Below are 12,169 nucleotides of genomic sequence, written 5' to 3'. Positions count from 1 at the left end.
GAGGGCCAAGCTCTGCACCGCCCAAGAGTTATCCCTTTTCATATGAAATGGCTTGGTGGGAGAGTTTTATTCCACTTCTCTGTTTTTGATGATGATGATCACGATGATGACTATCTTGGGGAATGCCCCATTAGAACTCATTATCTTCCTACAAAGAATTATCAGAAATTATTATACAAAATTGGCATGGAGTTGGTAAAAAGAAAATGGACTTTGAGTGCATGATTCATAGGAGAGAACGCTCAAGTGTGTTTGAAATTATTTCCAGCATCCTTATTTTGTGTTTGTATAATTGAGTTTATAGTGCTCTGCACTGCTTGTAATAGCTGATGTCACCTCATATGCTAGGAATTTACGAAGAAAAACTCAAAAAAGCATTAGTCTACAGTGAACTGAACCTGTAAGAGAGAAGGCACAAGGCCTAAATAGTAAGTCAGCAGCAGAGCCCAGCGACATGAGGACACTGACCAGAGTGCCAGGAACTCTGCATGTGGTTGTTTTGATTGTTTATGCTGTGGCCCTAGGTTAGCCCAATAGAGATGACAGTTAGCAGCCAAATCACTTTATATTTCATGCTAACACCAGCCACTGACTAACTAATTTTCAATCAAACTGATTTTTTTAACCTCCCTGAACAATTATGATACATCTTGTGGCTATTTCTGTGAGCTAACTGTCCACATGCCAATCTGACCATATATACAAATCGAGGCTGACTTAGCAACAGTGTCCTGCCTCAGTGACCTCAGAGGCTCTGTTCTCTTTTCTCTGTGCCTTCTTCAGGTGAAGCTGCTCTCTCTGGGGTGCCCTGGCCAGCAAGACAGTTGAAATGGCATGGAGTCCCTCCCTCTTATCACGCTAGCCTTGTCTGTCTGCACCTCCTAGCCCTAGACCTTCCACTAACCGAGTTATCCTTTGTTTCCTTCTGTCTCTTCCCTTTCTACTCAACAGTGTTTCCTTCCACAGAGCCCACTCATGTTCAAAGATCAGATGCAGCAGGATGTAATCATGGTGCTGAAGTTTCCATCCAATTCCCCTGTGACCCACGTGGCTGCCAACACCCTACCCCACCTGACCATCCCTGCAGTGGTGACAGTGACCTGCAGCCGACTGTTCGCAGTGAACAGGTGGCACAACACAGTTGGTACGTGGGTCTCAGCATTCACTACAGGGCCAGGGTGAAGATGGTGTTAGGGAACTCGTGCCGTTAAACAGAGAGAACAGCAGCACAGCCTGTCCACTCCTACAGCCATTCGGGGCCCTGGGCTCGGCACTGGGCTTTCACTGCACCTCAACATGTTTCCAAACAGAGCAAGTTTGTCTGGCTTTTGTAAATAAGGACTTCAAGCCATCCCCCTTTATTGCCATCAGTTTGTTTAGGAAATGTTAGAATGCCCATCATATGTCAAATAGTCGTAGGCTTTTGGAATTCGGCAGGAAACAGACATATAGCACCCCTAGCTTTGTGGGGTCTAGTCTGTGAGAAAAGGCAAACATAAACTGTCCGGTGATTTCACACGAGTTTGCTCCACACTCATCCCTGAGAACTCCAACCTGCACATCTTGAAGTGATATGGTGTCATCACACACTTAGATATACTGATCCTTCTTTAATCAGGGCAGACATGGATGTGTCCAAGTGATTTAGTTGGCCCAGTTCACCACTTAAGGCTTCCTGCAAAGCCCCAGGACTTGCACTGTCGCCAGGACTGAAAAGATGAGCCCTGCTGATTTAACCTGGATCTTTTATTCCACTCCCTCACTCTGAAGGGCCGTGATTTATACCCACAATCCCTCCCCAAGTTTACAGGCAATGGGCCCTGGTTTATGGTTATTGGTGATATTATCAACAGGGGGTGGCGCAGCTTCTGCTGGCCTGGAGTGTATAGCAGACATCTTATGGGAAAATAAGACTTCATTGCTTAGTGGGCTTTGGCCTCTAGGAATGTTTTTCATTAAGAAAAAGAACTATAAAGGGCTCGATTATTAAATTGTTAAAAATATTATGTACACTTATGTTATAACCACATGTGAAAATATGGCAGATGAACCCAGTCCGACCCCAGATGTCAGTTCTGAAGGCAGCTTTAGTGGGAGGAAAGGTTTAGGTGTGCTTCAGCTTACAACTTGAATTGACTAGTCATGCTGTTGGGAAGCCTCCTGGGGAGAATCCAGCTCTTACTTGGCCCCAAGGCTTGGAAGTCCAGCCCTGTCTTGCAGTTCCGGACCACTGGCTGCTTTGTGAGAAATGCTCTGATGCCCTGCTCATCCAGATCACCACTCTTCCTGGCTTGCTACCAGGAAAACCTAAAGTCCCAGCTATTGTGACTTCTTAGGACTCTATTAAAACTTCCCTGAAAGTCATTAAAAACCTTCATTAAAAGTCACATGATGGAACTGAGGCGGCCCAAATTTTAAACAAATGCACATTTTATGTAAGCATCATAAAACACTCCTTGTTTGAAAATGCTTTTCAAATAATCTCATGGCAATTCTCTATGCTTACTCCATCAGGACTCAGAGGCGCCCCCGGGTACTCGTTGGATCAAGCACATCATCTTCCCATTGAGATGGACCCATTAATCGGTATGCTAACATATCTATTACTTTCTCTGATAAAACACCATGGCCAATGGAAGTAAGAGTTTGTTTGGCCTTATGCTACTAGAGGGAGAGTCCCTTATGACTTGGAAACAGGCAGCCAGACAGAGAGCTGAGGGGTTACACCCTCAGTCAGACACAAAGCAGAGACCAAACAGGAAGTGAAGTAAGGCTGTTTATCCAAAGCCAGTGTCCACTAATGTGCTTCCTCCAAGGTTCCTAGAGGTTCCATAACCCTCACAAACAGCCCCACCAACTGGGGACCAGGGCCCAGGGCAGCCACTGCTCATTGACACCACACTGGCTGTCACAGACACCTCTGCTATCTACGTGTTCTCACCTCATCGTTTGTCTCAGAAAGCAGATGGATGACAACAGCAACATAAAAATGGCATCAAATTGCCACAAAGGGCTTTGCCAACTTCCACACACATTCAAGAACGCTTTGCTATCAAACCAATTATTTATGGCATATTCTGGATATTGTAGGAGGTCATGTAAGTTGAATATTAAGCAAATATTTATACTGTGTCCTTTGTTTGGGCCTAAAATATTCTTAACAATTTCATATTATTTAAGATAGAAAATTTCAAAAATTGTTGAGGGAAATTAATACTGAAAGCATCTTCTATAAAATTTACTGTTCAATGGGCTGAATTTGTTTTTTTTTTAAGTAAAGACACCTGAGCCACAACTGCTTACATTTGTGTAGGCCATGGCATTCTATGCCCCTAGTTTTCTATCTGTGAGGTGTTTTATGATAATGTTTATTCTCCTAGCTTGTGGAGTCAGTTAGAAAATGGAACAGAAAGATATGTTGGAACACTCTAGAGAGTGGCTCGGTTATGTGTAAGCAGTGACGGTGCTGCTCTTCACCTGACTCAGCGTTTATTGTGATCTAACAGACTGGCCTTGGCTTTCCCTTATTCTCACCCCCGCACACCGCGTGCAGCATTTACATACCTTGCACAGATACAAGGCTTAGGGTTAGGAGTATTTCTGAGTCTGTACTTGTTGTTTGTCCACCAGACACTGACAGTGAGACAGTAGCTAGTGTGTGACTGGGGAACAGCCAGCTTGGCTCAGTGACCAGACCCCAGGTCGCCTCTGTTCTTGGTGACCAGGCGCTAGGTCAGCTGTTTTCAGCGGCTTTCCAGTACTCCAGGACCTTTGTTTTTTCTCTCTTACTGCTTACTTTACTAGGTAACTATTTACAAGCTTTAGTGGCTGTGTACAAGCAGTAGCCCTGTGATCCAGTTAACTTCAGAGCCTGGTAGTGACGACCTTCCACATCTGCACTTCATGTTTAAAAATTCAGGAGGGGACGTTGCCTGAAAGGATGGTGCAGAGTAAGGGACAGGCTGGCATCCAGACAGGCACTGGGGAAATCATAGCTGTCTCTGAGTTCCTGGCTATATTCAGATTTGCTCCCAGGGCTGCACACTGATCCGTTGCCTGTCTCTCTCTCCCCCAATCGCTTTCCCATCTCTTTTCTTGGTCTCCTCCCCTGCCAGCCATGCTGCAAAGGCCTTGTGTTTGTTGACAACCCGGGTCTTTAAAGCTACTGACCTGAAGCTCCCTGTGGGCTTCCCACATCACAGCAGCAGCTCTCTGCCAGCATTCCACATGGATTGAAATGTGCATGGACAGTGACAGATGGCAGACACTGAGACACTGTCGGTGTGTGAAAGATTCACCTGCACCCGGTTCTTCCTGGACAGTGATGAACTGGAGCATAGCACACATGCACAGAACCAAAGACATCTAAATACTTCCCATGTTTAGAGTCATTATCTTGGATTCCCCGTCTGTTCTTATTGATGATGGAAGCACTGAGGTTGCTGACATAGGTTTTAAGTATATGATAGAACTTGTGAATAATCATTGCTACTAAGGAAATGTATATTCCTTGAGGAAACAAAATGTCTAAGTCTTAACCGTTGTGCATCAATAGAAGCTTCAGTGAGGTGCGGCCTATTTTCCTTCCATGAGGGCATAATGAAACTGTTCTGTTTGTTTTTAGCGAATAACTCTGGTGTGAACAAGCGGCAGATCACAGACCTTGTGGACCAGAGCATCCAGATCAATGCCCACTGCTTTGTGGTCACGGCCGATAATCGCTACATTCTCATCTGTGGGTTTTGGGATAAGAGTTTCAGAGTTTACTCAACAGAAACAGGTGATCTTCACAATGAGGGTTTATTTTTGGTGTTCAAGAGGACTCGAACTGTAACCCAGCAACCACATAAAAGCCTATACATACCTGTGATCCTTGCACTGAGGAACCAGACAGAGAGAGATCCCCAGGGCTGCCTAACCATCTAGTCTAGTTGAAGTGACAAGTTCTAGGTTCCATGAAAGGACCTTCTCCAAAGCAAGATAGGCCGTGACTAAGGAAAGCAATTGACGCCAGCCTGTGGCTCCACTCATATGTGTACACACATGCCCACACAAACACATATATGTATCACACATGCACTCACAGAGAGTGCATCTCCTCTAAAATGAAACCATAACAGTATAGCAATCCCATGCTGTGCCAGCTCTAAGTCGTCAAGGCTTGGTGACCACATTGTAAGCTAACCAGCTTGTTCTGCCTCAGAAATGAACAGACTTGTCAGCCTCTCCCCACATTCATATCCAGGATAAAAAATAAAACTCTCCACTCCCAGGCCCAAATTCTGAAGAGAAAAAGCATGGTCATCTCATAAGACCTTTCCTTAAAAATCAACTGTGAATGGATTTGAATTGTCTCCAAAACTGTGGGTGTCTTTTCACAAATTAGTAAAATAAAATTAATTCTGTTTTTGTGAAGACAATGAGTCTCAGTGACGTGACTGTCGTCTGTGCTGCAGGGAAACTGACGCAGATTGTATTTGGCCACTGGGACGTAGTCACATGCCTGGCCAGGTCCGAGTCCTACATCGGTGGGGACTGCTACATTGTGTCTGGATCTCGGGACGCCACCTTGCTTCTCTGGTACTGGAGTGGGCGGCACCACATCATAGGAGACAACCCCAATAGCAGTAAGTGTTTTCCACAAAGGTCCTTTCAGACAGTACGTAACTTAAATGTGGTTCTTTGCTATTTGATTTCCTTCATTTTTGCACAGTCTGTAAAGAACTTAAAATATGAAAACTTAAGTGGCAAAAAAGTAAAAATGAATTATTACTAAGATCTTTGGCCTAGGAAGAGTCCCAAATCTCCTCATGATGACATTTGACTGATCCCCTCAGCTGCTGTCCCCAACACCCAGATGTCCCCATGCTCTAGCAATGATGCCTAGGGTGTTAAATCTCAGGCTTTCTTGCTGCCTTTTTGAAACTTCAGTAAGCTTTTATTTGCTCCTCAGTCTAGTGGTACTGTTTTCTTCCCTGTCGGTGGCCATGCCTAGAATGATATCTCAAATCTGTGATCGCCTCTGAAGAGCTCTGTGTAAGGAGAAGACAGTGCATCCTAGAAGTACACCCTGCCTAGAAGGGTCTGGCAGTTACACAGACACACAGGCCAGCACTTCTGCCAGCACTTGTCAGAGTCATATTTCCAGTGACTCAAATTAGTCAGGTGATGCCATCGTTGGGAGATCATGAGTAACTCTGGGTCCTGGCACTGTAGTATACATGAAAGCTTTCCAGCAAAAATTAAGTGATTGAAATGTTAGACAGAATCTGACCAAAAAATAATGGCCACTTTAAATTACCAACCACCACTGGTTTGAGTATCTGTGTTTCCTGTATAATATGGCATAATTTTTGTGAAGTATTTAAAGAGGTGACTGCCTAGACCAGGAGAGTAATCCAAGCTACAGTACATTCATCAGTCACACCTTAAATGTACCCAAAGCATGGGTTGGGGTCTAGTAACAACAGCATATCTACAAATGACAAACATACAGGGGACAGGACCAGCTGGGCCAGAGATGGGGACGGGGGTGACTAGGGGTAGAAGTGGTGAGGATGGAGTCAGCCAGGGATGAAGACAGTTAAAAGTGGAAGTGGCTTGGGAGATTAAGGATGGAAGACATGGTGTGGGGATGGCTAGGGCTGGAGATAGTATAGGAAGGAGATGCTGAGGTTAGAGGTCACTAGGGATAAAGATAGTATAGGAAGGAGATGCTGAGGTTAGAGGTCACTAGGGATAAAGATAGTATAGGAAGGAGATGCTGAGGTTAGAGGTCACTAGGGATGGAGATAGTATAGGAAGGAGATGCTGAGGTTAGAGGTCACTAGGGATGGAGATAGTATAGGAAGGAGATGGTGAGGTTAGAGGTCACTAGGGATGGAGATAGTATAGAATGAAGATAGTGAAGGATATAAATAACTATGTACAGCAGGACTGGCCTTTAAGTTTCAGGCTTCTTCCAGCTTGTGTGTATTTTATCTGGAAAACAGAAGACAAAACAGAAGATGGCTGTTAATGGACAGGAACCAAGTCTCTATCATATAGTACAGAGACTACAGAATGTATGCATTGAAATTGTTCAGTGGACCAGATTGCCAAATGGTGTATGAAGTTTATTGTCCATGTTCATAGCTAGAGTTGAAAGTGTAGCGTATGAGCAATGACAGTCCCCTGCCTACACTGAAGTAGGATGTGACAATGGCTCAAGGGCTTTCTTAATTGCTTTCCAATTCTGCATTATCAATGAACATTTCCTCATAAATTCAGTCAAGGTAATATACTTATGCTTACTTCTAAAACCACCCAGTCAGATCTGTAACAGACTTCTATTTCCCTCTCTCTCTCTCTCTCTCTCTGTGTGTGTGTGTGTGTGTGTGTGTGTGTGTGTGTTCGAGGGTTGGTGATGGTGGTAGTGGCTGTCACTCCACATGTGGAGTGTTAATACATGTGTTTTATCTAAGCATTCCAATTTGCATTTCCATTTTTTTTATTTCTGTAGTACTTTCAAATGTCTAAGCAGCAGGGCTTCATGTCATCTGACATATATATACATTAAAAAAAATTAGCCATTATAAGATAAAAGAATTTTTAAAGCAACAGAAAAGCATTTTATACATATTTAATTAACATCTTCAAAATGAAACTCAGAAGGAACAATTCAAAAGAGAATGCATAGGGCTAGATAGATGAATCAGAGGTTAATAGTGTTAATAAACTTGAGTCCCAGAACCCACCCATCAGGAGGCTTACAATCACATGTAAGTCCAGTTCCAGGATAATCTCATGCCTCTGACTTCTGTGGGCACCTGCACTCATATGTATGTACCCTACACACACACACACACACACACACACACACACACACACACACAGTTTTTAAAAACTAACTCTTCTAAGTGGGAATTTATATTTAAAAGCTGCCATATGGTAGCAAAGATGAGATCTTATATGTCACATGTTGTCATTAGATAAAGAATCTGAAAGAAAATACTAAATTATCGTAACTTTGTGTTGGCTATGCTATTAGGTGCCTTTAACCCTAAGGATGAAAAGTCCTGATCTGTCTGCACAGTTAAATCTGATAATATGTAGAACAGTTCAAGTCCCAAGGAACAGATGCTAAGTAGATGCTTCATGCTTATGTGAGTGGATAAGGATGAAGTTGTCAATATAACACTTACTTTGAAGTCAGTATATTTTGGAGGCATGGTTTTGGTTAGCCTGACCTCCCTCTGTAGAGCAGGCTGGCCTCACAGAGATCTGCCTGCCTTTACCCCCCTAATGCTCAGACTAAAGGCATGCACAGTCACCCTGGATCTGATGTGAATGTGGGCATGGATGTGTCCCCCTTTGTTCTCAGTACACAAAGGGTTGCTCTTCTAGAAAAAGCAGGAGGAGCAGATACAGTATGGGTTGAACAGGCAGTCTGTACTGATGCCTGCTTGTCCCTGGGACTCTGAGCAGATTTGAGTCCTAAATATGAGAAGCCCCCAGCCTTCATGAGCTAGGTCCTGCCTATGAGGGACTAAGTACATCGAGTACTTCCAGGACTCAGTGGCTCTATCAAGTAATATTAATATAATCAGTACATGAACACTTACACAGAACTTCATGTCCCGGGTATGCATTCATGAGTTATATTTTAAAACAAACAAACAAAACAATGTTCTGATTTGTGCCAAATAGATAATCCTATGAGTAAAACCTTTAAATTGGCAATAATATTTAATATTCATTGAATTTGATAGTTTTATGTCCTTCTTTACAACAGTCCACCCCACAGACATCTCTGCCCACTTGAGCAGCTGAGTCAGCATGTGTTTAAACGCAGCCACTGCGCTGATACCCAGGCTGCCATCCCTGTGAGCTATGGTCCTGCCATACGCTTGCAGTCATTGCCATCAAAACTGACAGTGGGAAAGAAATGGTTTTTCTGTCCAGGTAATCTAATCCAACTACCAGGTCACCCAGGCCAGAGAGCCAGGCTGTATGCTTTCTGTCTCATTGCTGTTAATACAAGGTAGTTATACCCACAATGGTGACTGTGTGGCATAATGCCCTTGGATGTATTGAGTATATATACTAACCTTACCTTGAAGGGGAACCTTATACTGGGATAGCCTTGCCTAGTAGCTACTATTGTTTGGGAATTAGGCTACCATACTCATTTAATTGTTTAATGTGGCAGAGACCAAAACAGACTACTTCATGAAAACAGCATCCTGGAATGAAGACTTGTGTCTGACTTTACATAAGCATTTCTGAACTTGAATCAAGAAGTCAAAAGGCCTTGACATACATACATGTTTCCTTTGTGCTACCAGTGGTATAGAATAATGATGCCTTGTTCTCAAAGAAAATAAGTAGTGTTTGTAGACTTTTAGGCAAGAGTATAGAAAGGTTAGTTTTGTTGTGTCAAATGTATTGTTGTGACTGATTTAGACATCTCAGAAAATCTCATACTGTCTTCTAGGTTTTTTTCTTTCCATTTCTATGACTGCATCATTATGACAATAGAAGTTTGTGAAAATAGATTATGACATAGAATTCCAGATGCTGAAGGAACGGGCTGCCTGCTCATGCTGCAGGTCACATGGTTTTGCTCTTTAGTGCATCTTCTGTCGATGATACTGTTGTTACTCTTTCACGTGGCACTGAACAAGGAACTCGTCCTGGAGGTTTTCCGTGGCTCCCTGGCTACATAACAGACTTGCAGAGACACGAGGGACAGGTGCTTTCATCTGAAACAGCCTTACACAAATTCTGAAACTAATTTGGAGGTGATAAAAATTAATTTGCGCAGTTTAATTGGAAGCAGCTTCCTGCATGAAAGAACGCAGGCAGAGCAGGCAGTCTGTGCTAGGAGCTGATTGAATTTTTTGTCAGGTAGGTGTCTTGGACTTGGCCGCTTATCCTCTAGAGCCCTTCTTTGCAATATATTACAGCCCATCTCTGACTGGTGAGCCTTAACCAGATCAATGCTGTTCCTGTGGAATCCCCAGGGTACAAGTTTCATTGATCTTGGGACTTGACAGCTCTCATTACGTGCTGTAGCTTCCAACAAGATAGTCACAAGAGGAGCGAGTTAACATCGGTGTGTCTTCAGTAGACCCAACAATGCATCAGGAACTCAGCCAAAACCAAATCTGCCCTAAAGAATGTGATTTAAATGTTTATTTTGAGTGATACATACATATGAAAATTTAAAAACCATAGTAATATAAAATCCTGAAAGGGGATTTACTGCTCATCTCTCAAATCTAATCTACCAGGATCCACTGAGATGGTTATATGCAGTTCTCCTGCTCATGTAGACACCATGCAGTCTGGGAAAGAAGAGTACTGAAAAGACATCCCCAGCTGTGCACACGCACCTATTGTGTTAGACTCAGCCTTGGGCACTGACTCTTTTACCTAAAGACAATCCTCAGCCTCCACTGACCAACAGTGTGATAAGAGCTAGGATATGTACAGAGACTGACCGGAGGCAATCTTTAGTTAAATATATATTCATATATATGACTATATACATATACATGCATATAAATGTACATACACACACATATGAAACTACATCCCCAGGGGTCTTATGTAGGATACAGTAACACTAAAGTATTTTAATTAGCTGCTGTCAGTATTGGCTATTCCAGGAAGTTTCTGTTACACATTTGAAATTACAGAGTCATGAGCTGTAACATTTGATGCTTTATTTTAAAACTTTAAATTAAAATACCATCATATTTTTCAAGTGTCTGCATAAATGAAGATGGTTGTATCTTGATTCTGTAGTGACATTACTCAGCCCAGACATTAAGTCTTAGTGTTGTATGTCACTGAGGTTCATCCTCTGGTGCTCACAGACCTGAACTGAGGACTGTGGAACCCAGAGCCTCAGCCTTTGTGCTGACCACCTCACAAGGCTGCAGGCCATCTTAAGGAGAGCTCTCCTGTCACATCTGTGTGCAGCAGGGACACTGGAATGACTTGATAAAGGTGGCATGGATTCTCTCTGTTTCACTGTGTTGTTCCCTGTGCTTGCCTGTGAGGACTGGACGGGTTTGTTTCTTACCATTGCACTAGATGGATCCCTTGTCCCTGAGGAAATGAGTGGGGAAGGGCTGAAGTGCATGGTCCTCAGAGGGGACGTCTCACCTGCCCCTCCCTCCACGCCAGGCCCTTTAACCCTGGGCTCCATCCATCAGCTGGGACGTGACAGTGACAGAGCATTACCAGGATCTCGGGTGACTATTGGGTAGTGTGACATCTGCCCCTGGTAATGAAATGTAGGAAAAGCTCTTGTTTTTGCTTGCAGATTTCCCAACTCAAAAGCTTTAGAGAACATTTTCTCTACTTTCTCACCTGAAGCTGGAGCAGTTTAAAAACAGCAGTTCCCCTGAACAGTACTATTTATATCTAGGTGCCACCCCTCCACACTCTGAGGACATCATAATGTATTGGGTCTTCGAAGATGGGTTGTCAAAGAGCTACTTCCTTGTGGAAAATATATTGCATGAGAAATTAAATATTTTTTGTTCTTTTTTTCTCAATTCTTTACCATTGAATGGTTGCTTCTTTTTTGTATAAGAGAAATAACTATTTATTTCTAACAGTTTATCAAAGATTTATATTCAGGATTTTTCAGTGTACAAATATCTCCAAAATAATGGGAGAGACTAAAACTAGGTCTGGGAGAGAAGGCTCAGTATGTAAGTGCAGTGACTGAGTGGAAGGAGTCTGCATTTGGATGCCCCAGCATACACTGGGGTGACCAGGAGTGACCCTGCACATCTACGCTCCAGCACTGACTGGGTGGTTGCTAGCCGGGCAGTCAGAACATCAAAGCTCCAGATTCACTGAAACACTGACTCAAAACGGAGCTTTCAAACAATCGAAGACACCAGATGTCAACCTTTGGCATTACAAGTGTGTACACACATCATCTTATTAAAAATACAGTTCTCACTTTAACAAGAAACTTGGACTATTTTAGAAACACTTAAATTTTTTCAGTTGTGTGAATATGTTTCAGACGATCTCAAGACTGTAAGAGATACTTTCCATTACTCAAAACCCATTACAATAGTGCGTAGATTTAGAGCTGATCGCACACTGCTGTGGGCTGCCACACCCACCCTCCCAGGCTGCATTTCAGAAATGCATCATAAGG

The 12,169-nt window shown here is 43.1% G+C and overlaps 1 protein-coding gene across 3 annotated transcripts in view; it reads left to right on the top strand.

The window, feature by feature from the left end:
• NBEA (neurobeachin) overlaps nucleotides 1–12,169 on the top strand; it is a gene marked incomplete at its 5' end in the record, with an annotated part of 531,924 nt that overhangs the window by 511,716 nt on the left and 8,039 nt on the right. For all 3 annotated transcript variants that reach the window (XM_080929212.1, XM_080929210.1, XM_080929211.1), the window contains 4 exons: nucleotides 952–1,144; nucleotides 2,515–2,586; nucleotides 4,625–4,780; nucleotides 5,457–5,627. In XM_080929212.1, coding sequence (XP_080785338.1) covers nucleotides 952–1,144; nucleotides 2,515–2,586; nucleotides 4,625–4,780; nucleotides 5,457–5,627 — 592 coding nt within the window. The remainder of the gene's footprint in view (nucleotides 1–951; nucleotides 1,145–2,514; nucleotides 2,587–4,624; nucleotides 4,781–5,456; nucleotides 5,628–12,169) is intronic.

This window comes from Micromys minutus, assembly GCF_963924665.1.
Source record: "Micromys minutus genome assembly, chromosome: 15".
Classification (NCBI taxonomy): Eukaryota; Metazoa; Chordata; class Mammalia; order Rodentia; family Muridae; genus Micromys; species Micromys minutus.
This window is presented reverse-complemented; position numbering and strand designations above follow the sequence as displayed.